This window comes from Catharus ustulatus, chromosome 2, assembly GCF_009819885.2.
Source record: "Catharus ustulatus isolate bCatUst1 chromosome 2, bCatUst1.pri.v2, whole genome shotgun sequence".
NCBI lineage: Eukaryota > Metazoa > Chordata > Aves > Passeriformes > Turdidae > Catharus > Catharus ustulatus.
In genome coordinates this window covers 84,696,341-84,720,770 of record NC_046222.1, presented here as the reverse complement: position 1 = coordinate 84,720,770, position 24,430 = coordinate 84,696,341, and the positions used below count along the sequence as shown (strand labels likewise).

The following is a 24,430-nucleotide window of genomic DNA, read 5'->3' as shown; positions in this document are numbered from 1 at the left end:
AATGAGTAAGTAGCAAAGGTCCCCCAATTTCCAATATACAAAGTTACACCATTGCTCTTCCCTGCTCTTATCACTGCAGACTCCTGGCTTACACAGAAATTTCATCTTCACAATAAAACATGGAACTGGCAGCTCCCAAATGTCTGTTTGACCTGGGATATACTACTGCATTATCACTGAATTATCAGCTGAATTACATAAGGCAAATGCAAACCAGAAAGAATAATTATAAAATTAAGTCACAACTAAAGGAGTGGAAGCATTGTTGTTCATGTTATTTAAAACTAGACTGCACACATCTATTACTAGCAAATGGCAGAACCCTGGTCGGAAGGAAGACAAGAAAAAAAGTATTTCTCTCTCATTCCCCTGATGTTATGATTGCTTAAATCAATATTATCCCAGTATCCCCCAAGCTGAGTCAAAAAGGTTCATGCAATTACTTTACATAACCAGCTTCAAATTAAATTACATAAAAGGTCATTTTTCTCATAACAGTCTCATTTGCATTTTGTCCTAGAAATGTGTTTCCTACTATCAATTACAGGGAAAAAAACAAAACAAAACAAACAAGTCCTGGTTATGTACCCCAGTGAGTTACTTAATACTTGAAGAGTGACTGTTTTCTGATTGGGAAGAATAAAAATTAAAAGCATTATGGGCAAGATAAAAAGTGCAACGCATAATTCAGATCAACACAAATGTAGGCAATGTTTATAACATTCCTAGGTTGTGTTTTAGCTCAAGTTTTTCCCAGTGAATTTTGAAGTTAACGATTACAGATGGCACATATACCAAGCAGACTGAGGCAAAAAACAAAGTTGAATGTTATAAATATTACATTCCAATGCGAAGAAAATGAATGGAATTAGCAGCAAGCATCTTCCATGTTCTAATAGTGATAGGGGAAGCTGTATTCCCCCTCCTACTAATAGCAAAAGCCTCTAGATTTAAATTTAAATGTCGTATCTGCAGTCCCAATTTACCTAAAAAGCACTTTCACTCAGAATCATGGAATGACTGAGTCTGAAGGGACCTTGAAATATCCTTAGTTTCTTCAGTGTCCCCCTTCCCACCAAGTAATCTCAACATCAAATTCAGAATAGGTTGTTCAGAGGTTTGTGCAGTGACACCTTTAAAATCACCAATTCATTACCCCTGACTCTTTCTGTGCAAGTCATTGAAGAGCCTGGTTTCACATGCTTGGGAACCCCATGAGGTCCTAGAAGGCTGTCCTGAGGTCTACCCTAAGCTTTCTTGCTTCCAGGAAAAAGAAGACTGGCTCTCCCAGCTTCTCCCTACAGGTCACCTGTTCCAACCCCAGCGCCACCCTTATGGCTCTTGACTAGACTTATGTTTATTGCCATCTTTCGTACATACATGAGGGGGTTAGAACTGGACACAGTATTCCAGACATGTTTTAATAAGTGTTAAGCAGAGTAATCATATTGTCCAATCCACATTATTGTGGTAAACACAACATATCTAAAAACCTTCACCTCATACACAGTCTCTGGAGCCAATATGCCATTTCAGAAGAGAAGTACTTCCTCTTTATTCCTTTCTGTATTAGAAATATAAAGGATTGTCCATCAGAATTTCTGTTCTTCCTCTCCTCATTCAAATGAGGCAAACATGCTAGAAGAGGGAAAGTAAATTATTCCTTTTCTGTTTTTTTTTCCTCATGTATTTTGGGATGACTTTTGTGATAATCTCTTGGAAAATGCCCCATCTTTCCTTGGCACAAAATGTATCTCCCAAAGAGAGTGACTGATTTCAGACATCCCTTTAACAGCCGAAAAGAGTGGAACATCAAGAAAAACAAAATCTCAATATTTAAAAAGAAAACAAGGAAAATATAAACTGTGAAACAGACTGTACCACAATAACTAATCCCATGAACAGGGTACTAACTTAAAGATCCTTTCTCTTTTGATCAAGACTCCTCTTGGATCTTTGTGAAAATAGAGATGCACTTTCTGTCCCTATAAAATAGGGATAATACACAGTAAATTTCCTTATCGGGGAGACTAGAAAGTACAGAGGCTACAGGTTGTTTGGAAGCTGTAGAACAGTGCACCTGACTCCTTCATGCTTGGCAGGCATTTTTATTCTGCAAGCAAAGTGCCTGGAGGCCACTCTTAAGACAGGTGCACTTGTGCCACCTGACCTATCAGTGTTCCTGTACCCACTCTCAGAACCACATGCCTCCCAAAACACACGTGGGTGCTCGAGCAGCAACCCACTCCAGCTCACCTACTGCCAGCCAGCATTCCAGCCAGCCATCCCTCACATGGACAAAATAGGGTGTGACAGCAGTTGCTTTCCCACACTAATCATATTCCACACAAGGTTGCTTTCAGCACAGCTAGTATTTTAAAATAACTTGCAATAAACAAACTACTTCTCATAGTGAATGTTCACTTAAAGATGGGAAGAAAGAGTTAAACTCTAATCATTAAAATTATTAAAATTACTAAACATGCCCATTCTACATGTAATTTGAAGAGAGCATCACATAGGTTAATGGAAAATTAGCCAAAATACATCTAATAATTCATTTTTTATAAACTTAGAGTAAAGGTCTCCTAATAAAGGATTATAATGGAACTCAGATACGAGCCTGTAAAACAAAGCATCTCTTAGTTTATTCTTAAGATTCAATATTTATACTTGAAGAAAAATGCACACACAAAATGGGCCAGTACTTCATGCAGTCACCAGAGAGAACACAGCTGAGGTTCATTACTTATCATCAGTGTAGATCACTACTAACTGTGCAGGTTACAAAAAAACCACAACGGATTGTGCTTGAGCATTAACATTACACACGATTCTATTAAATATCTCTATTTCTTACATTTTCCAAATATAAAACTTTTCTGGTATAGATTCTTACTGTTAACAACAGCACATATTTTTACATATTTCCAGATCTATGTTGGCTATACATTACTCTAATTTTTCAGATTGCCACAGCTCTTTTTTGACAGCTATTCATCTTCTATAAGCAACAGTAAGATACATGAAGCTACTTAACTCTTAGCAAAGTTTACCCTGGGTATTTATATTAAAAAGTTAAAGTGATTAAATTAAATTACATATAAATTAATTTTTGTCTTTGATTCTCTTGCTGAGCTTCTACCTGTCATCTGCCCACCATCCTTGCTTGCCTGCAACAGTTCCCATTTGTGTCCTTGGATTTGTAGAAATATTTTTCAATGGGTACTTAAAAAACTATCCTCAAATTCATGTCATCCTTTTTTTTAAAGCATGAAGGCTTTGATCCAGTGCAAACTATATCATTAAAAGAGTTCTCAGTTTCTTTGGTGAGCTTTTAATCAGTATTCATGAGTAACTATCCTTGAACTGAAGTACATGCCATAATATGTTTCTTTGTAAGTAAGAAAGATAATGTGTGCTTGTGTTTGATATGTGGAAAGAGATGAGCAAAATTTTTCATACAGCAAGAAAAGAATCTACAAATTTCACATGTACCAATCATTAACTATGAAGCATCACAATATCTGTTTCTTATGTCTTCTGGTGTCCACAGAAAATGCATAAAGTTTAATAATCTGTTAATACAATACTGCTGTTTGATGTATGTTTTTATTGTTCCCAGTTATGTGCCAGGTGAGGCTGCCTTCTCACAATATGGTATCAAGACTAACATCTTGCCTCCTTGCCATTTTCCTCCATTCTCCTCTCCCCATTCCCAGTCTCCCACTCACTTTTCACATTTACTGAAGTTCACCACATTCCTTCACAAGCTAATTCAACCCGGGAACTTATGAAAAAACTACCCTAACAAAAGCAGCAACAGTGAAAAAAATTAAGGTTTCATGGTGGTTTAGAGATCTGCTCTGGATAAAGACTAAATAGTCACAGAAACATCAGAGAGACAAGACATGAGATTCTGTATTCAAGTGTCAGGGAAGGGAGAGAGAACAGCCATAGCAGCACCAAGCCTTCAAGGGCAGATGATCAGAGTACCCTGGAATCTCTGCTGGATGAAAGCCAGCTGAGTTACCCAAAGATTAGCTAAATACCCCCTAGCAAAAACAACAAAGGAACTTTTCAGCTTGAACCATCCCAAGCCCACTGCCACTCATGGTGACTATAACACCTGTTCCTGTGGTCTCAGGAGCCAGGAACAAGCAGGATGCATTAATCCCACATGTAGGACTGTATCACACACAGAGTTGTCAATTACATCACACTATCATGTAGTTCTGGTGCAAAGAATAGTCATCCACACACTCACACACTGAGTCCTGAGGTAAGAAAAATCTGTTCTGCTCCTTAATGAGACTAGAGTTTGGCAAGGTGCCAGTCATGTCCAGTGACTGCCAATCCGGCAGTGCTGCTTCCAAAGTGGGATGAGGATTCTGCCACATTGGATTAATGATGAACGGGGGGAAAGGAATCTCCATGGGATTCATAAAGGACCCATGAATGATGAACTATAAATACTGTCTTTTTTTTAATAAGAAATATGTTCTGCCTGATGAATGCCAGCTGAGGTGAAAGACCTGTATGGAAGAGCCAAGTCTCTGACCACACAGGTCAAGAAAGCATCTACAGCAGATTAGTTAAGAGAGAAGACAACCTTCTAAAACCTGATCCTTGTGAAAGGAAACCAATCAATTTGCTTTCTTACATTTTTCTAGCAACCATTGGTAAACATTTTTGAAATTGAGTAGTTTGAGATGCTGTAAAGAAATAATTGCATTTGTGTTTATGTTAACCTAGTATATGAGTTAACAATTTCAAGATTATGCCCATTACTGTGTGTAATGAGTATTAAGACCAGATTACTGAAATACTGTGATAAAATGTCAGATCCTCCAGACAAGGCTACTGAGAAAACAAAGGGTGCCAAAAGGCATTTCTAAAGATGCTACACCAACTTAATGAAGAAGCAACAGTGCTGAGTGAAAACTTATACAACTATAATTAACAGCAGAAGTACTGTGTGTAATGAAGCATGATAGCATAGCAGAATTCAATTGATGTTTATTTTATGTATTTTGTATGACCTATAAATGGTTTTTCTTGACTTTGGCAAAATTTCATTTAATATTTGATCACTAGAAGTATGTATTTTTCCCTTCTTGAAAATAAAAAACAGTGCACTATTTCAACTTTATGCATTATTAAAAAAGTCTAATTGTGTGTATGCACAGATATATTTGACGAAGTAGTACAGACTAGGGAGCGTATCAGTCTAAGAATGTAAAGGAGCAATAATCAAAACACCACTGCTAAAGAAAAGAAACATTCCCAAATGAAACAAACCTTTAAAACCATCAGGATAGACTTCAGGAAGAAATTTAGTGCTGATGTCTCCTTGAACAAAGCGTGGATGGATGATAACTTCTCGCAGTAAAGAAATATTGTGAGCCACACCTGAGAACAAAAAAACAAATCAATACAAAATCAGGTAATATTAATCACAAGTTACTGTAGGAAAGGACTTATAAAAATATGAACTCCTATCTTTCTGGAATAAATACTCATTCACAATTTAGACACCATAGTACTGATGTAATGAATGTAGATTTACCAGTTTTGTTTCATTCCTGCCTCCAAATCCTTTTAAACGCTCTGCTTAAATACAAAGTAAAGAATCCAAATTTTCATCTCATCAAGCCTAATTCAAACACCTCTGTTGAGTTAGGAACAGCAAGCACAACCAAGAGACTTTTGGTTCAGGTTCAGAAGATTTAGGCAAGACCAGAGCCATCTCCTTGAAATGACAAATTTGTCATGACAGTAAATATTAGCTCAATTCCACTGAACCCTGAATGGAAGATATGCACTATGTTACACCCCAATCACAGTAATGAAATACAGTAAAAACTTTTACCACTTAACATATAATTTTACAACATTTTTATCATTTGTAATGCACAAGAGACTCCTGTCCTTACAAAACAAAGACATTTACTGCTTCCTCCACATGTATTTTTATCCAACCTTGCCTGGTCAATTCTTTTATTGAATACCCTGGTTCTCTTTTAGCACCACTCTGTGACTCTGTTAGGCATACAGCCCACAAAAATTATTTACAGTAATTTCACAACTATAAGGCACACCCTTTTGACTAAAATTTTCCCCCAAACCCAGAAGTGCACCTTATAGTCCAGTGCGCCTTATCTGATGTGCAAAGTTCGGAAATTTGCCAACCCGGAAGTGAGAGCTGCGAGCTGAGCTGGGACCCGTGGGAGCTGAGACCGTGCGGGGGGAGTCGGGAACCACGGGAGCCGCGGCCACTGGGCAGGGGAAACCGGGAACCGGCGCAGCCATCGGCCAGGGAGAAGCGGGGGAAAGCGGAGTGGCTGTGGGGAAGCGCCAAGAAGCGCGGCGGGAAAGCACCAAAAAGCGGCAAGAAAGCGCCGCAAGAAAGCACCGTGGGAAAGCGCCAAAAACAGCGCCGTCGCCGCGGCCCCGTAAGCAGCGCCGGCGACCGCCGCCAGTTTGGCCCCGTCAACAGTGCCGCCGACCCCGTAAGCGCCGCCACCGCAGCCCTGTAAGCAGCATCAGCCACCGCCGCCGCTTTGGCCCCGTAAAGAGCGCTGCTGTGGCCCCGTAAGTGGCGTCGGCCGCCGCTTTGGCCTCGTAAACAGCACCACTGGCCTCTTAAGCGCCGCCACCATGGCCCCGTAAGTAGCACTGGCCGCCGCCGCCGCTGCAGCCCTGTAAACAGCGCTGCCAACCCCGTAAGCAGCACCACCGCAGCCCCATAAGCAGCGCCGGCTGCCACCGCCGCCGCTCCAGCCCTGTAAACAGTGCCGCCAGCCCCGAAAGCAGCGCCGGCTACCACCGCCACTTTGGTCCCATAAACAGTGCCGCCAGCCCTGTAAGCAGCGCTGGCCGCCGCTGCAGCCCCGTAAACAGCGCTGTCGCCCCGAAAGTGCCGTTGGCCCCCGCTGCAGCCATGGCCCCAAGCCGCCCCAAACCGCCGCCGCCCCGAGCCCTGCCTCGCCAGCCGGCGCCAGGGGTGGGCGGGAGTGCTGTGCACAGGGAGGCGGCTTGGGGCTGCATTTAAAGGCTACGCCAATCTGTGAAAAATGTTTGCAAATTGAGCACCTGCCAGTAAACTCCACCATCGCGAGATTCCCTTACTAATTCGTTACTTTGTTGCACGCGGCACAGATCTTCGCAGTAAAAAAATGGTGTGCCTTATAGTTGAGTGCGCCTTACATGATCTACAAAGTTGCGAAATTTGCCGGTTCCCAGGGGGTGCGCCTTATAGTCCAGTGCGCCTTATGGTCGTGAAATTACTGTACTTAATTTTAAAATTTCTTATCACAGAAGCTTTAGAGACACCTTTATCCTTTAATTTCTCTGAATATTATGCAACTTTATGTTTTCTGCATTTCTTCATCTCTCTCTCATTCCACTTCTCAGCCTGTCTACTCCATCTCTGAAATGATTTCATTTTTAATTGAATAACTTCCATGTAACTAAGTAAGTTATACAGAAATTCTAAACTGCACTTTGCCAGAAGTACTTGCAGTTTAGCACCTGTCACTAAAAGTAATTTCACTGAAACATTAAGTACAAGAAATTCCATATAGGAGAGGGAAAAAAATCCTTGGGAAAAATCTCTCTAGATCACTTAAATTATCCTCTCCTTACTGCAAACAATTTTCATAAAGAAGTTACTCTCTCTTTTGAGAGTAGCATACAGGTGATCTCTGGAAAGTTTAAGATTATAGGTCAGAAAACCACCATCTTTATCTGAATTCTCTTCTCAATTTTAGAAAGAGATCAAACAAAATCTGATGAGCCAGAAGAGTTCCATCTTAATATGGCTACACACAGTAACACTGGCTCATAAACATTAATGTTTCTTAAGAACAGTTGGAATAGACATGCAGTTCAGGAGCATTACAGGTGTTGATTTATTCCAGGAATGGACAAATAAGGAGCTCCTATAGGAAAGAGGTTATCCAACCTCAGCTGTGCACATTCTCACCCCTCTGGAAATACAAAGTACAGTAATTTCACCACTATAAGGCGCACCAGATTATAAGGCGCACCTCCAGGAGTTGGCAAATTTCGCAACTTTGTACGTTATATAAGGCGCACCACACTACAAGGCGCACGTATTTTTTGCAGCGAGGACCTGCACTGCACGCAACAAAGTAACGAATTACTGGCAGGTGTTCAATTTGCAAACATTTTTCACAGATTGGCGTAGCCTTTAAATGCAGCCCCAGGCGCCCTCCCTGTGCCATGGGCCTCAGCACTCCTGCCCGCCTCCGGCGCCGGCTGGTGAGGTGCAGCTCGGGGCAGCCGCAGCTCGCAGTGGTCCGGGGTCAGCAGCTCCCTTCCTCCCTGCGCAGCTCATGCCGGGCCAGGGGCGGCAGCGCCACAGCCCCCTGCACCCAGGCTGGGGCTGGCACTGGCTCCCTCCCTCCCCGTGCAGCTGCCGGGGCTGGCTCCTTGCCTCCCTGTGCGGCTCCTGCCACCCACTCCCACCCCTCCTCACGACTTGGCCCTCCAATGGCATCGCCCCCCATTGCAGCTCACACTTCCGGTTTGGCAAATTTTGCAACTTAGTCCATATATAAGGGACACCGGACTATAAGGCGCACTTCTGGGTTTAGGTCGAAATTTTAGTCAAAAGGGTGCACCTTATAGTAGTGAAATTACTGAAATCACATTCTTTTGTCACTGTCAGGGGAACAGGGAATTCCAAATCACATTGCATTTAGCATGTCACATTAACTTTGGCTTTAGCTACACAGCATTAAGTATAAAATGCTGAACACATCACAAAAAAGTTTATGGCAAAAATTTGTCTGTGCATCTATATCTCTTGCAAAGCACAAAATTCTGTACTTCGCATATTTTTTATTCACAAGTTATTACAATTACGATGATATGATCACAATTAGAGATGACACAATTCCATTATTAGCACTTTTTTTTAATAGCTTTAGTTTAAAATAATATTCAAAAATAATTCATTGCAGATTTGGGTATTTCAGCTGTAAATTAGGTTATTTGGATTTTTTCCCTTGTTGAGATCTCACCAAAGGATAGACACTAGCATTACAGAGCATGCAAATTGCTGAGACTATAGGACATTCTTTTACACTCCTTTTTCTTTTGTGTTTTTCCAGTTTAGAAGCATGAACAACATCCTTGTTATTTTATATGCTGACTGGTTCAAACACTTTCAAAGTTTTCTTCCCCTACTAGTCTGCTGCTGGTGTGAATTTTCAAGCTCTCTGTGTGGTCGTCACTGAAACCACTTTAAACACACCAAGTCAGACTCAGCCTCAATGAATCATAAAATCACAGCTTTAAAAACTCGTTCATGAGACATTAAATAGCACATGACACAAGCAGTTCAATGATGACATGATAGAAACTGTCCATTTGATTAAAAGAAGATCCTTGCTGCCTGCGACCTAAACAATAATTCACAGACCCTGATTTCATAAACACTGAAGGAAAGTCACACTGCATCTCCACTAAACCAAAGAATTAAAAATCTTATGCTAAGTGATCATAACTTGGAAACAAATAATGTCTGTCTTTGGCTGCTACAAATTCTCCCCAAAATTTCCAATCTGAATAATAAGTTAAAATATCCCAGAGACTTCATCTACTACAGCATCAAGACAAGGAGAAGTTCTTCAATGCTGCCCAACTTTGAATCCAGGATTTAAACATGCTACAATGTGTAACCAGATCATCTCACATTTTTCTTTTCTAAACTGCTAAAAGATCCCTGGGGAGGTGATGGTTGATGACAGATGACAGAGTTTGGTGTCTCAACTGACTGCCCCGAAAGACCTAAAATCAAAAAAATACTATGAGTATTCTCAATTATTTCTAACTCATGTGCATCTAAAAAATAGGATGTTTCTGCCATGTTTTAAGCTCCAAAATTCCATTAATAAATTCAATAGAGCAGACAAGCCTAAGTGTTTGGGAAGCAATATAAAATGCATTTTTACATACACAAATTAAAATTTTAATAAACAAGTTTCTCTTTAAAATATCAGGACAGGCTATCTTTATCAGTCCCTGCGATCATTATGTGAGCAATGACTGCATGGTTCATCTGCTTCTCAAGACTGAGTTGATACTTTTAGTGATGTACCAAATCATATGGCTTTAAAAAAAATCACCAGTGTAATCCTTCAGAAGTCTAGAAGTTTTAGATTTGCAATTTAGTGTGACCTCTGTCAAAGTTCATAAGGTCTCCATCTGTGTGTGAGTAACTACTAGGCTACAGAAATAAGGACCCCTAGAGCAGCTTGCTCCTGACTGCCTGCTGCTTCCAAAACACCGGCCAGACATTAGCCTCACACTCTCACAGGATCAAACAGAGGCTAACAGGCAATGCTTATTTCATGCAAAGTTAGACACTAAACTGAAGTATATTGTATTTATGTTGCAGTGGTTTTCATAGAATTTTTCTTTTTCTTGAGCAGATCTGCAGACTGCCAGGAACAAAATCACATTTGTTAGCCTGACAAGCCATGACATTTTCAACAAACAAGCAAAATCCTAAACTATATAAATTTATTTCTCTTCTAGAAAGCAAAATTTCACTTCAGCATCATGATTTTTACATTGGTATGGCTCATGCAGAACTGCAGTTACAGTTATATTCTTCTTTCCTCTAAGTCAAAACATAACCAAATATAATAATCACTGTTCTTTCCACCTCAATTTTTTCATTTTACATGGCTGTTGATTTCATACAATATAACATCAGTAGAAAACGTCAGTTTAAGGTATGCTTCTTGAGTTACAATTTTTACACACTATTTTCTAGAATATATTTGTAAAAGAAAACTAGTATTTAAATTATGGAGAGCTAATGAATTTTTTTAAAACTACATATTCATATGCTTTACATAGAATACATTCCTGTGGTTCCATTAATTTTCCAGTTAAATTGTCATTATTGCCGAATGAATACAGGAAAATACTAAATAATCACACTGCTCACCACAGCTTATTAGCAACCCCCATTTGAAGAAGCCCTCATTAACCAAAATTAAATTATAATCAGAATAAATTACTCCCCATACTGCCTGTCTCTATCTTGCCTCTTTCCTTTATTCATTCTCTGCCTTAAAAACTCTGCTAAGTACACCAGACTTTTCATTAACTTACACTCTGTAGCCTAACTCCTAACCCGTCCTCACAAAAAACCCAAAGACAACAATAAAATTCTTTTTATAGAAATCAATTTTATAACAGGTTTATGAAGAGGCTATCACACCATATTTTTACTCACTAAAAATCAGAACTTGGAATGCCAAGGCACAAAATCATAGGCAGTGTTTTCACTATAAATATTTACTGACACTAAACATATTCAGTGTTGATTAGCCTTTTTACAGTATTAAGCTTCTGTCATCTTGATGCCTGCAAACACAAATCTGCATTTATCCATGTAAACTTAATTGGAGTCCTACATGCCCCTCTGTAGATAAGCAGTTGAATAGACTTAACTTGCTGATAATTACAAATGGTGCTAAGTGGAACAGAAAGAACTTTATCTGCACACTTACTGACTGCAAAACCAACATGTGGAGTACAAGACTAGAGGTTCTCTTTTTAACAAGCCAGCAGAGCTAAATTATCACCCAACAATTTGAATGCTGAATAAGAATAAATGTGAAGCTTAAGAGGTATCTCAGTTATTTCTCTAAAGAAAATACAAAAAATATTAACTAACCTCTGCGCTGAGCATTATGAAACACTGATTATGGTACTGTCCTTAAAACAAGAACATTATCAGACTTGCACAGACTGTGAAAACACCACCTTCAACACAAGAACTTCTCAAGTCCATGATTGCTACCCAGCAAGCCTCCATGTTCATAATTCCAAAAGTTTTCGTAATATTCCCTAAAACGCTCAACATTCAACTGTTTAACTGTCTTTCAAAGCTTGTGCTTTGCTACAACTTACTTCACAGCTGGCTATCTCCATACAAAGTCCCATCCCAAAAGCAAGGAAAAAAGGGGTTTTTAGCTTTTAATTTTAATACACAAACATCCATGTAAATTTCTCCCATGGGATCAGTACACCACTGACCCTCAGAGCTGAACATGTATTCCAATTATAAACAATAATTCTTTCAGATACAAAAGTCTTGAGCTCACTGAACTCACATACCAGGATAAAGGGGGAGAAGAAGGGAGGTAAAAAGAGATAATATATGGTAATATTGTACTGTAAAATCATAAGTTCAAACTCAGTAGAACAATCGGAAGCAGAAGCTAAGCAAGAAAACTGAAAGAAAATAAATGGCCATTCTACCATCATCCTCTTCTCAGATATCCTTTTACTCTAAAGATAGGGAATACAACACCAGGACAACTTCATGTCTAGAGAAGTAATAGCACTTGCTTTTCAGTGCCTTCTCAACTGGACACATTAGATTTCTTCCTTTTCACTGCCCCAGTTCTTTCTCCTTAATAAAAGCAAGAGAAAAAAAAAATCACAGAAACAAAAAACATATCTGACAAAAAAAAAAAAAAAAGTACCTTATTTTAATTTCCCCTTCTGCATCAATAGCACTGCCTTCCTCTTTTACCTGATCAGCCTGTATGTACTTCAATTGCCTTTCTCTTTCTTCTCCACAGGACACTGGTAATCTGCAACCTTTCCTAAACTAGATCCCACAACATTTCACCAAGAAGTTGGAATGCCCACTCCCTCCCTTGTGACAGGCTTAAGAAAAGGGGAGAACAGGAGCAGCTCCAAGCTGATGTTACTAAGCATTTTAGTAATTTTGAACTTTTAGTTTAGTTAATGTTGCCTTTTAGTGATTTTGAACTAAGTTTGTTTCCTTCCCCTCTCCAGTTTTGGTTTCCACATCAATACACTTTCATGTATTCTGTTTTGTGTAATCTGTTTGTGAGAACAAACACTCTAGCAGAACTACCCATTTGTTACCTCTGCTGTGCAAAAGTTGTATTCACCTGCTGAAGCATTTTTTAAAAGCGCAAAAAAAAATCAAAATCTCATTTCATTTAAGAACAGACATTACACACTGCTTTTGCAGCAAAATAGGCTTCTTACACACAAAGGTTGTTTTGCTCAGTCAGAGCATTTGCAGTGGATTAGAATACAGGAGAGTCTAAAGTTTACATATATACTGCTACTGAAAAGTATCTTTCAAGTTAAAACTAAATAACTCATTAATTTATGATGTTTAGGTCTAAATTAAAGTTTAGTGTGAAAAGCTTTGTACCTGAAATTAATTTTTTTGAAATATATGATGAAATACCAAAATTGAAGTTGGATGTTTTCCTTGTGCTCCAGGATAACCCTGCTTAAGCAGAGAGGTTGGACCACATGATCCACTGTGATCCCTTCCAATCTTTGTGGTTCTTGGAAAGCCAAGGCCTTCTCACAACACTTAAGTACAGCTCTCCTTTTCCCCCCCAGTTAGTGTGGTTATAGTTGCAAAAGCTCAAGACAACGGTTTCTGCTGCAACTATTCTGGCAGGTCTCCACTCAGTTAACTTCTACATTCCTCTTCCCCTCAAACGTTCACCACCACTATTTAACACTTTTCTGTTTTCTCTATGCTCTTTCACCTCATGCTGGAAGATTCCCCCAACATCAGTTGGTTTATTTCTTCTTAATTTCTACTCATTCTTGCTCTATCTGCTATTTATCCTTTTCCACAGAGGCTCCTTTTTCCACTCTTCTTCCTCCCAAATGGTCTAATACATTCCTCTCTCCACAGAGCAAGCAAGATCTCAACAGAGAAGGGTTGACTTTATACAAAGACTTAAACTTCAAGTTATTGCTTTAGAATGCTCAGGGAAGATAAAAAGTAAACAGAGGTCAAACGAAAGATTATAGGAATCTGCACTCAGGGATATGAGCTATCCATCCAATCAGACTCTCTAGTGAATTGATAATGTATTATACTTGCTGCATAAATGTAACCATTTTTAAAATTTAAATAAATAAAAATAAGCTTATTAAAACTTTAGAAAAACCAAGAAGAAAAGCACACCACACCATGTTTACACACACAGGATATACACTGAAAGGCATTCCTTCAATACCCTATTTCTGTTGTTCAAATTAAACACCTCTAAAATAAATAAAACCAAAACAACAAAATGTTTCTGAAAGAAGTATCATAATAGAAAGAAATGAACTACTAACAACAGTGCATGCTCAAAGAAAATAAATCATGCCTCACCCCACGAGCAACAGTGCCTCTCTGCTTGACTGAAATTTTGAACTTTCCACTATTCACAAATTCTTCAGTGACCACTGCACAAAACAAGAAGTGTCTCTTCTTGAGACAAATCAGGGTTGGACCTTTAATGTTAATCACCCCTGAACTATACTGCAAGACTCAGAGATAAAAATGTTACCTAATTAGACCCTTTGTCATTCCGGAGTCTCAGCTGAGATTTTGAATCCAGATCAGTTCTCAGTGGAGGAATCAGTTTCTGTCAGAATAATTTAGATTGCAAAGAACCTCAAGAGATCATTTAATCTAATCCACAACTCAAAGAAACGCTATCCTAGACTTTCATCTGCTCCCATTAACAACAATGGGGACGTTTCACAGGAACGAAGATGGAGATTACATTCTCATGATCCCATTGACTCTATCTTGACTCAATCTGGAGTTAGTCATCTACCAATGAACAGACTGTAGCATTTCCTTTTTCACTGTGTACAAGTTGTCATCAGCCCAAACTGTAATAAAATATTAACACAGCAGGCATTTTTGAAGCACAGCATTCTTGCAAACACTCCAATTTGCTTTATTCAACATTTTTAATGAAGATACTGCTATTACAGGCACTATATGATGCAGCTTTGGTTGCTTAAGGTATTACTTACTCAAATTTTGCTTAAGTCTTCCTTCTTTGCAAGTATTAGATTATTTTTTAAATTTAATTATTTTAATTTCCTTCAGGATCTTGTCAGGCAGATTTAACCGGGAAGGACAGCTAAACCATGAATTCAAGGCCAGGTAGTATATCCAGTCCAAGAAAACAAGTCAATAAAGACTTGTCTGGGGACTTGCTCCCTGTAAATGGAATGGAGCTAAAAAGGAATGGGGTAACTTGTGAATATCCCAAAGCCACAGCAGTAGATACTGAATGTTTTCTCACACAGCCAACAGACAAGGAGCAGCAGAGTAAGTCCTTGCCCTTCACACTGCCAACATGCCTCAACCAAGCCTAGATAAGTCACCTCCTGAAGGGTCATTGTGCTACTTCAGTCCTGGCTTCTCTGCTGGGACTGCCATGAATGACATTGTATAGTGGCATTTGCTCCAAGAAGACATTTGTCTTCTAGGAACTGGATAAAAACCACTGATTTCACACAGGTCAGCAAGCAACCATCAAAATAGTAGTGACTAAAATTCCTTACCAACTTTTGTCTGCTTTGAACTGGTGACACAGAAGTGATGGGGAAGACTCCATCCTCCATTAGCAGTCCCTAAGCTACATATTAGATGGTCCTTGACCTGTTACCCAGTCACCCTACATCCCATTCCCACCCTATGTGAGTGAACAAGCATCTTTGTTTACAGAAATTGCAATCCTTGGGATTTTAAATCTAAAATTCTCACAGTGCACACCATCACTGCAACCAGCACTCACTTCAGCTGGTATTGCTTATCTAAAATGCTCTAGAAGAGTTACTTCATTACTTACAGGGAAAAACACAGTATCTCTAAAACACCATGAAAACAAGTGCTGCTTGCCAGGAAATCAGGGTGACAAGGGGGCTGTGCTGAGAAATAGGGATCTGGAGCATACTATTCAGGAAGACTGGTAATCTCTGAATAGTTATGTACAAGTTCACTATTCAAACATAAATCAAAGTAACCACAAAACTAGGTAAAAAATTATTCTGTATCTTTTATGACTAAGAAAAACTCAAGTTGGAAAAGACTTCATGTGAGGTACTTTACAAAAGATCAAGGTAGTTTAATATTTTGTTACACAGAAGCCCAACATTGTAAAGCAAAACTATACACTACCATTTTAGGGGAAAAAAAAAAAAACAACCAAAAAGGGAGTTCTGCACATGCCAGTGTAGCTTAGAACATTAGATTGGACAATTTCCACTAACTACCCTACCAAGAATCATTCACACTAGGCAAGAGAAGAGATACTTTAATATCCACAAATGTTCCACTTTAAATAAACACTGAGAAGAAACTACCAGCTGTGTAAAACTACACAAAAATCCTGATGGTTTTCAAATGGAAACCATTGGCCACTGCAATTAAAAATGTGTTCTGAAAATTCATCTACTTTTGAAACCTGCAGTACATTAAATTTTGTGGTTTGCAGTACTTTAGAAAAAAATCCCCATGTAGTTCACTAATTACCTCTTTAAATGGTTTTAATAGACTAAAATAGACTTTCTCAGATAGAAATACTACAGAGACATTAGATATGACAGAAACATGCATACTAATAAAAAGGCTGCAAAAACATCAAGAATAAAAATTAGTACTTTTTAGGTGTAATGTCTCATACCCTTCACAAGTATTTATAATCTGTGGAACTGTTATTAGGTACATCTGGATAAACTACCAAAGCACAAACTATCCGTTTCCGTCCCATAATACAACACAATAAAAGACAATGCTCCACACGCATTTGCAATATCCTCCTTAAATAAAATACTTTCAGCATCACTTGCTATCAATACAACAGAGTGTGAATCCAGAACCTGCCTCCATTAAAAACAACACCAACAAATCCCACCTCACATCAATCTAACTATAGCAGTATAAATTTCTCACTCATATAAATTTACACAGCTGTTATACAGCAGGGGTTTACATCAGCACATTGTACTGCAATAGTCTAATGGCTCAAGTTGCACCAATATCAATCCATGTTAGAGTTAGCACTTCATTTACAATGGCTAATCCTACCATGTATCTAACTACACTGTGCTAGAGGGATATTCATTTTCTCCTAGACAGATGAACTTCTGAGTTTGACAGGGCAACTGTACCATTCAGCAACACAGCATTAAAGCCAAACCAAGTTGCTATGAAACTTCACAGAAATTTTTACCTCTCTTATCCTGAATTGTCCTTCCTATTTTCCGTAAGACACAGAGGAAGACCTAAAGATTTCTCCCACACAAAATATGACTTCCCTCACCAATACTTAAAAAGAGTGAAAGTGGTCAAGGTTGATTTACCCCTGCTGCCTGGAAAGCCTGGAAGAATGACTGCATCTCCTGTGCAATCAGTGAGCAAGAGCTGAAACATGCTGATCAACAGTCTACATCTGTATCTGCCCAAAACTAAACAATGACCTTGAAAATAAGAGAAACATATATATACATGATCAACTACGGCATTGTGATAATATTTAATTGCAATCAATGTATTAAACTCCTAAAAAATGGCAATCACTTTAAATTTCTTACAGCACAATGGCCTTTTTCCCCTCTACAACATAATAAATCAATTACACATTGATACCATACCACATTGATACCATTCAGTGAGAACTATGAGTTTTAAATTTAAATCTTTAAATATTTATCTTAAAATATGCAAGAGAAAAATGGAGGAAAAAAGTCTCTTTAGAGTTGATGTATCTTCTCAGCTTAATTAACACAAGCTTTTCCTGTTTTAATTTGCACTTAAGAAGTGGGAACTTTACTCAATTTGCTAATTACTATGTTTTCAAGCTGTTTTCTTGAAACAGATGACAGCCTATCACACTAGGAATCCAAATTTCTCTAGTTACCTCGAATTACGTAGTTGTCCAAAGCCTCTTCCATTCTTTTCAATGCTTCAGCTCTATTAGAGCCATAGGTAATCAGCTAAAGAAAAAAAAAAGTATTTACATTACCTAGATATTAGATGTTTGTCTCTAGAATTTAAATAGCATTTAAAAATTAAATAGGCTTGTAGAACTTCTGCAGTCATAAAACCATTTCTTGACCAGTACTGTATTTGTGCTACAAAGGCTCCCTGAAACATCAAGAAAAAGCTAAGATCTCTTAACCCATTCAATGAAAGAAGGCCAATCACTTTTCCTTCATAAAACTTCAAGCATCTAAACAAGCTCTCAGAAAAATCAGATGAGAGGTTCAATATCCAAGCTGACTCGCCAGATTCCTAATGCCCAACAAACTCCTAAGATATCATTTGTTTGAGGACTGAACTCTATCATGTCATATTTTAATTTTACCATTATACTCCTGATGAATAAGAACTAATACTAAGACACACTATCAAGCATTTCTTTCAATGCTTCTTTTTGGAAGCCAGAATTACTGACATTTACATTCAGGCTAGACTATATTTAAAAAGATAGATTGGCAGTATGTAAGTCAGACAATAAAGGTTGGTGTTGAAATCAAAATCTTCTTATTAATTAGAAACTGCAAGACAAATAATCACAGTGTCAAAAGGTAAAAAGAATTTTATTTAGAAGTGACACTAGATTTCTTCTACTCCACTTCTTCCTTCACTTTTTGTATTCCCTTGAGGCATGTTATGCCTGGCACCTTTAAAATACTGATTTACCAATCTTTTAATATGCTCCCTCTCATTTAAAAGATATACAGTAATTTCACGATTATAAGCCGCACCATTTTGACTAAAATTTTGGTCCGAACCTGAAGTGCGGCTTATAATCAGGTGCGGCTTATATATGAACAAAGAACAAAAAGTTGCTGTTTTAGTTTGGAGGACAGATGTCTGCTGAGAAAGACAGGAGCTTCTCTTTGAAATGGAGAATGTAAACCCCCCTCTCTCCAAATTATTATAATTTTGAAATCAAGGGGCTTTCAGGCAAAGATATGGGAATTAGGAATAACAGTTCATTTCTAGGGAAATCAAAATAGAAATACAGTACTACAAAGAAACAAACTCCAAACCCTGACAAAGTCAGAATACAACCTGGCACCCGGTCAGGCAGGGTGTTGGTAGCAGTCCCATTAAATGGTGGCTGCATCCTCCTGCAGTGACAGATGTGGTTCTGTTGGAACAGTGCTCCTGTACAAGGTGCAGTTTCCCTCTGGAGGTCCAGTGATGATGTGGAGAAATCCGGTTTTCCACTGGAGTCCAGTGGAGAAAGGGGCTCCCTTAGTGTCCCAAAACCTCTGTTTTTATCTTGGTAAGAAATGTTGGGCTCTTCCCCCTGGTTGGAGCAACTTGCAATGGGATGCAGTAATTTTATCAGTCACACAGTGGGACTCAATGGGCCATTAGCAGACAATGACTCCCTGGAGGAAGGATGGGGTGTGAAAAGATAAAGAACAATGCCCTGCCTGGTTTCAATGGATGGCCCATTAGCAGATTATCTGCCATTGAGATAAGGATCACTGTCCCCACCCTCAACAGATGGTGATAGAACAGATACCTTTGATCACACTCTGTATTGCAACATGCGGCTTATAATCAGGTGCGGCTTATACATGGACAAAAACCAAAAAGTTGCTGAAACCCAGAAGTGCGGCTTATACTCAGTGCGGCTTATAATCGTGAAATTACTGTATGTCAAAAATCAGTACTTCATACCTTTAGAATATTGATAAATAATAATCAACTCACTTTTGAGATCATGGGATCATAATAAATGCTAATATCACTTCCTTGTTGTATACCACTGTCAACACGCACCTTCAAAAATAAGAAGCAAAAATAATTATTTATTACTGGGGAAAAAAAATTTCAACATGAGGATAAAATCTACCCATCAGCCTTAAACCATAATCCCCACAAAGCTTATCACATACATTTTTCCCCCTGGAAAGACTAGAATAATTATTTATTTTCAGAGAATCTGGGAGGAGGGAAGGGAAGCTTTTTTAGTTCACCAGCAAAAACACTTGCAAATTAGTCTCTCCTTTATGAGAAGCCTGACTGCAATCTTGAGTTCATAGTCAAAATTCTCTTTTGTTCTTTAGAATGCAAAATAAACACATATAATAAACACAGTAAATCTGATCTAAGAATTTCAGCTGTTTTACACTCGCTTCATCTCTAAACACATTCAATTCTGATTTAATCCCTGTAATAAAATACAGTTGTAATTATTTTTCTGAATGATACCTGGCATGAGGGATGACCCTTATAATCACCCTTTCTGCATCTATATGTAATCACATTCCTCATGTTCTGCTACAGCCCTTCCAAGGGTTTCAGTAGGAATAGAAGTAGGGAGCATTCAGCAGGAACTTTGGAGCTCTACTTATCAGCTCCATAGGAATACTGAGCCTATGGTTTTCATGTCTGTAACACTTTCCTTCTCTGTCTCACCCTCTCAACTGTTAAACATTTTTTTTTTCTGTTGCAGCTCTTCCCCTGAGGCTTTAATGTTTACACAGCTTTTTCCATGGCTTTGTTTTGTAAGGACACAGCCCCAATTAAAGCTCTGATTCTGCAATATTCATGGAAAAAAGTAACACGAGTTCAAAAATTTCTTTTGAAGAGGTTGATTGCTGTTAACCAGCCAGCAAGTTAGTTTGTATATTGCTGATTCTTGTTTTCATCTCTCAGTTTGATTTCATCACTGTAACAATGAGGTTAGCCATATAAAACTTTTCAAATGAGCAATTTCTGGGGAATAAATATTTATTAAATTGCTAGTTTTGAGCACTGGAATCCAAAATATTTTTTTAAAACTAATCAAAATAACTCGAGTGATAAATGCATTCTGGAGATCATAAGGATAGAGGGTTCTAATCAAAGCTGTTGAAACAGCAGGGCTCCAATATACTGCATTGCAAAGAGGGTGGGAAGAGGGTCCTGGAATCTCACTTAAATCTTCACCTGTGGGAAGGAACCTTTGTAATAAACAGCAGCTCATCTGTCTGCAGCAAGGCAGAAAAAGGTCAATGCAACGGCTGTTAGGCCTTTAATATTTTAATTTAGGCAATTATCAAGGGACCACATGTAGAACCTCTTGTCTAGAGAATCCACATGAGGGCATGATGATGACTTTATTATCCAAATGACATAAAAAGATACCCTAGCAGGTATTCACTTTCTTTAGTAAGAAACACTGTCTAACCAGTTTTTAGGACATTATATTTATTTTAACAAGAAATTCACTTATTCACATATTTGTATTCTTATATTTATATTTACATGTTTACATATTTTTTCCATATTTGTTCACATGTAAAAGCAGTATTGCTTCTGTACCACTTAATAGCATCTTATCTGAATGTACTTTATCTGCGCTTAACTGGGCTCCCCACTACTCACATCAGGTACATTTAACATTAGCTACTGATGAGAAGGTAGTTCAGACATGTCATGATTGCAGAAAAAACATGCAGTGTATTTCTCAGCTTCCTTTCTTCCAGCTGCTAAACCATCCATTCTCACAGAATGGCTGCCTATGTATAAAGTCAATGCACATGTTCTCACATTTAAATCAGAAAGAATTAACTGACCTACTCACTTCTAGATAAATCCCCTGTCCATGATAAATTTTTGCAATACTCAAATACATACATAAGACATGGTATGACATACATACTCCACATATACTTGAATTATACTGTAACTTTTGCCTCTGAAGCAGAACCTATAAAGTGATTGCACACAAGCATTCAGGGGTGCTTTACATATGCATAGGTAAGTATTGACACATGTATGTCATCTTTTAACAAAGAAAAAACATGTGAAAGTTGCATGATTCAGACTCACAACAAGCAGGTGAGTCAGACCCTAAAGTTAACTAAGATTTCTGAGGCAACCAACTGCATGCTCTGCCTGGCTCTATGTTTCTGTTCATAGACAACACATGTACATGACCACTACAAAATTCACATTTTTTCCTAACTACAATATCTTGAAAAGGCTACAGTGAATATGAGCTACTTAAACTACTGCATGACTTCCTTTAAAAAAATATGGAGTCCTCTATGGAAGTTAATGTTCATAAAATAAACTCAAGATGACTGAAAAAATGACAGCAAAAAAGAAATACATTTATACTATCTTCAATTCTCCCTGTGGTGCTTACATTTTCAGAGCCTGGTAACAGTAGGTGATTTTATAAACTATATGGTGTGACAGAACTTAATGAATATTGGATGAAGAAGAAACCCTAATTCAACAAATACTCACTATAATGTGCTGAACTTGATAAATAATAGCAATATTTATTAGACCTCCAGCATTTACTTCTGTTTAATATAGTTCCCTTCTTTTACTCAGTATTTTAGATATTTAGGAAAAGCTAGGGTTAAAGGTCGTGCTGTAGCCTAGAGCTCATTCATGTCACAACCCTCACACTTTATTGCTGTTGTACTATCCTCATATATTATTACATTAGGACAACAGCAAAATGAATGAAAAATGCTTGGGGTGGGGGGGAAAGAGGGAATCACAGTCTGTGTCTCAGTCCTGCAATAAACTCCTAATGCATCAAATTCCACTTAGGCACACAGATTCTAGTATTTCTCAATTCTTTGCTATATCCGAGTCTAAGAATTTTCTTTTCCTGGTAAGAGTCATTAAAATACCAGACTGCTGCTCATACTGACAGAGAGCAGTGCTGGAACTCTCCAGATATAGCAGAACAGGTTGTGTAGGAGCACCAAATATCAAAGCTCACTATCACACATAAGGGGTTGGTTTGCAGTCACCTGTCTTAAGCTTCATTATCAAAGATGAGAAAAATTTGGTACTTATGAGCACCACGTTCTAAGGAAATTACAAATTACATGACACAAAAATAGCCATCATATTGTTCGCTATGGCTAAGCAAAAGCTCCCACACAGCCATGCTCACCAGTTCCACCAGCATGAGCAGCTGGCACACAGGTGTGGTAGGCAATCAGAGCCAACTTGAGACACAGAAGAAATGAATTGCAAATACAACTGGCAATACGCATAAGCTGAACTTGCTGTGACACACTACAAGCCTCTCCTAATTTTTCTCAAGCCAAATTGTTGACAATTCTAAAACCTAAAATGCAGAAAATACACACCACGGCACAATGGGCCTGTAACACTGTACCTTTTTAGCCATATTAATTTTGTTCTTAGCAGCATGACATTCTCAGAAGAGAAATTAGCTTCATGGTAGCAGAAATACATGTATTAAGACACCAAATCATGAGTGTCTACATAAAAATAGTTTTTCTAATTTTAATATGACAGTGGAAGTAAGCAGGAAGAGAAAGCCTAGAGACTCCATATGAGCTCCTCAAACCATTGCTCTGAAGCCTCCAGTGTAATTAAAATTGCTTTCTTTGGTACCACGATGGACTATGTGAAGCAATCGGGCATCTCCCACCCTTCATTTTCAATTCACCTCTCCCCCTAAGCACAACTCCCAGCCCACCCTGTCTACCTGACAAGTGACAGCCCAATCTGATTAAATGCTTGCAAGGGAGGGGACTCATGGGCCTCCATGACAGGCCAAAAGTGATCACCATGGAGATACATAATTACAGCTGTCAACGCGTCTACTGTCCTGCTGGCATCAATTTGATTGCTCCCAGCAATAATGATAGACAAAGCTTAGTGTGCACTCTCCTACACCCAATCACTTTATCTATTCCGTGGTCCATTTAGCTGACATGCAACATTCACACAAGCAAATAACAGCAGTAAGCAGAACATTTAAGGCATTTTAATTGTTTTTTCTTTGTATGGATGGCTCACAAGCGCAAATGTTATTACATAAAACTCCTGCTGCAGCATTAATTGAAGAAAGATTTGGTGGGACAAAGACTGTAGGGGGTATAGTTTGTCCATTATCACTTGTACTTTCAACAGGTCTCACGTTTGGAAAATTGCAAATTGCAAAAACTTGCAAGGGCAAAATGTTTGACATCGTGTTAGCTATTACAACATGGTGAAAACTTCTAACAACCACTGGAGTACTCATTATAAATTCTTATTAAATACACTCTTTGTTTCATTAAAAAGAAGTTTAGATACATCCAGTGATACCTCTTTCCCTCATCTCCTCTTTAAGAGCACATAATGCCTTTTAGATCTTCACAATTTTTTTCTGCTTTCGGGCTTTGAACACAGCATGAAGCCCTAAAGACCAGAAAGGGTCAGGTCCCTTTAGAAAGTACACGGGCAAAAACAATTTAAAAAGCGAAATAAATCATATATCCAATAACAACTCCACATTTAAGATTCCTCCTGTAATCTCTCAGTATTTTCTGTGCAAGCAATCAGACTGAATAATTGTGTTCACAGATGGTACAGTCTCATCATTGCACTGACACAGTGTCATTCTTGTATATGTGCACTTAAAATCTACTACCTTGATTTTACAGAAAGACAGTATATTTGCTCTTTACACCCAACAGAAAACACTGTTTATTAAACACCTATTCTATATAGTTAGGCTGCATCCTGAAACACATAATAACCACCCTCTTTAAAGTCTACAAATAACTCCTCTTTAAAGTCTACAAAGCTAAA

At 38.4% G+C, this 24,430-nt stretch overlaps 1 protein-coding gene across 1 annotated transcript in view; it reads right to left on the bottom strand.

The window, feature by feature from the left end:
- The window catches only part of PCCA (propionyl-CoA carboxylase subunit alpha), a 280,797-nt gene that overhangs the window by 135,682 nt on the left and 120,685 nt on the right, over nucleotides 1-24,430 (bottom strand). Inside the window, exons 15-17 of the mRNA XM_033053042.2 lie at nucleotides 19,580-19,648; nucleotides 17,766-17,841; nucleotides 5,302-5,412 (exon numbers count right to left, since the gene is read on the bottom strand). Of these exons, the coding sequence (XP_032908933.1) occupies nucleotides 5,302-5,412; nucleotides 17,766-17,841; nucleotides 19,580-19,648 (256 nt within the window). The remainder of the gene's footprint in view (nucleotides 1-5,301; nucleotides 5,413-17,765; nucleotides 17,842-19,579; nucleotides 19,649-24,430) is intronic.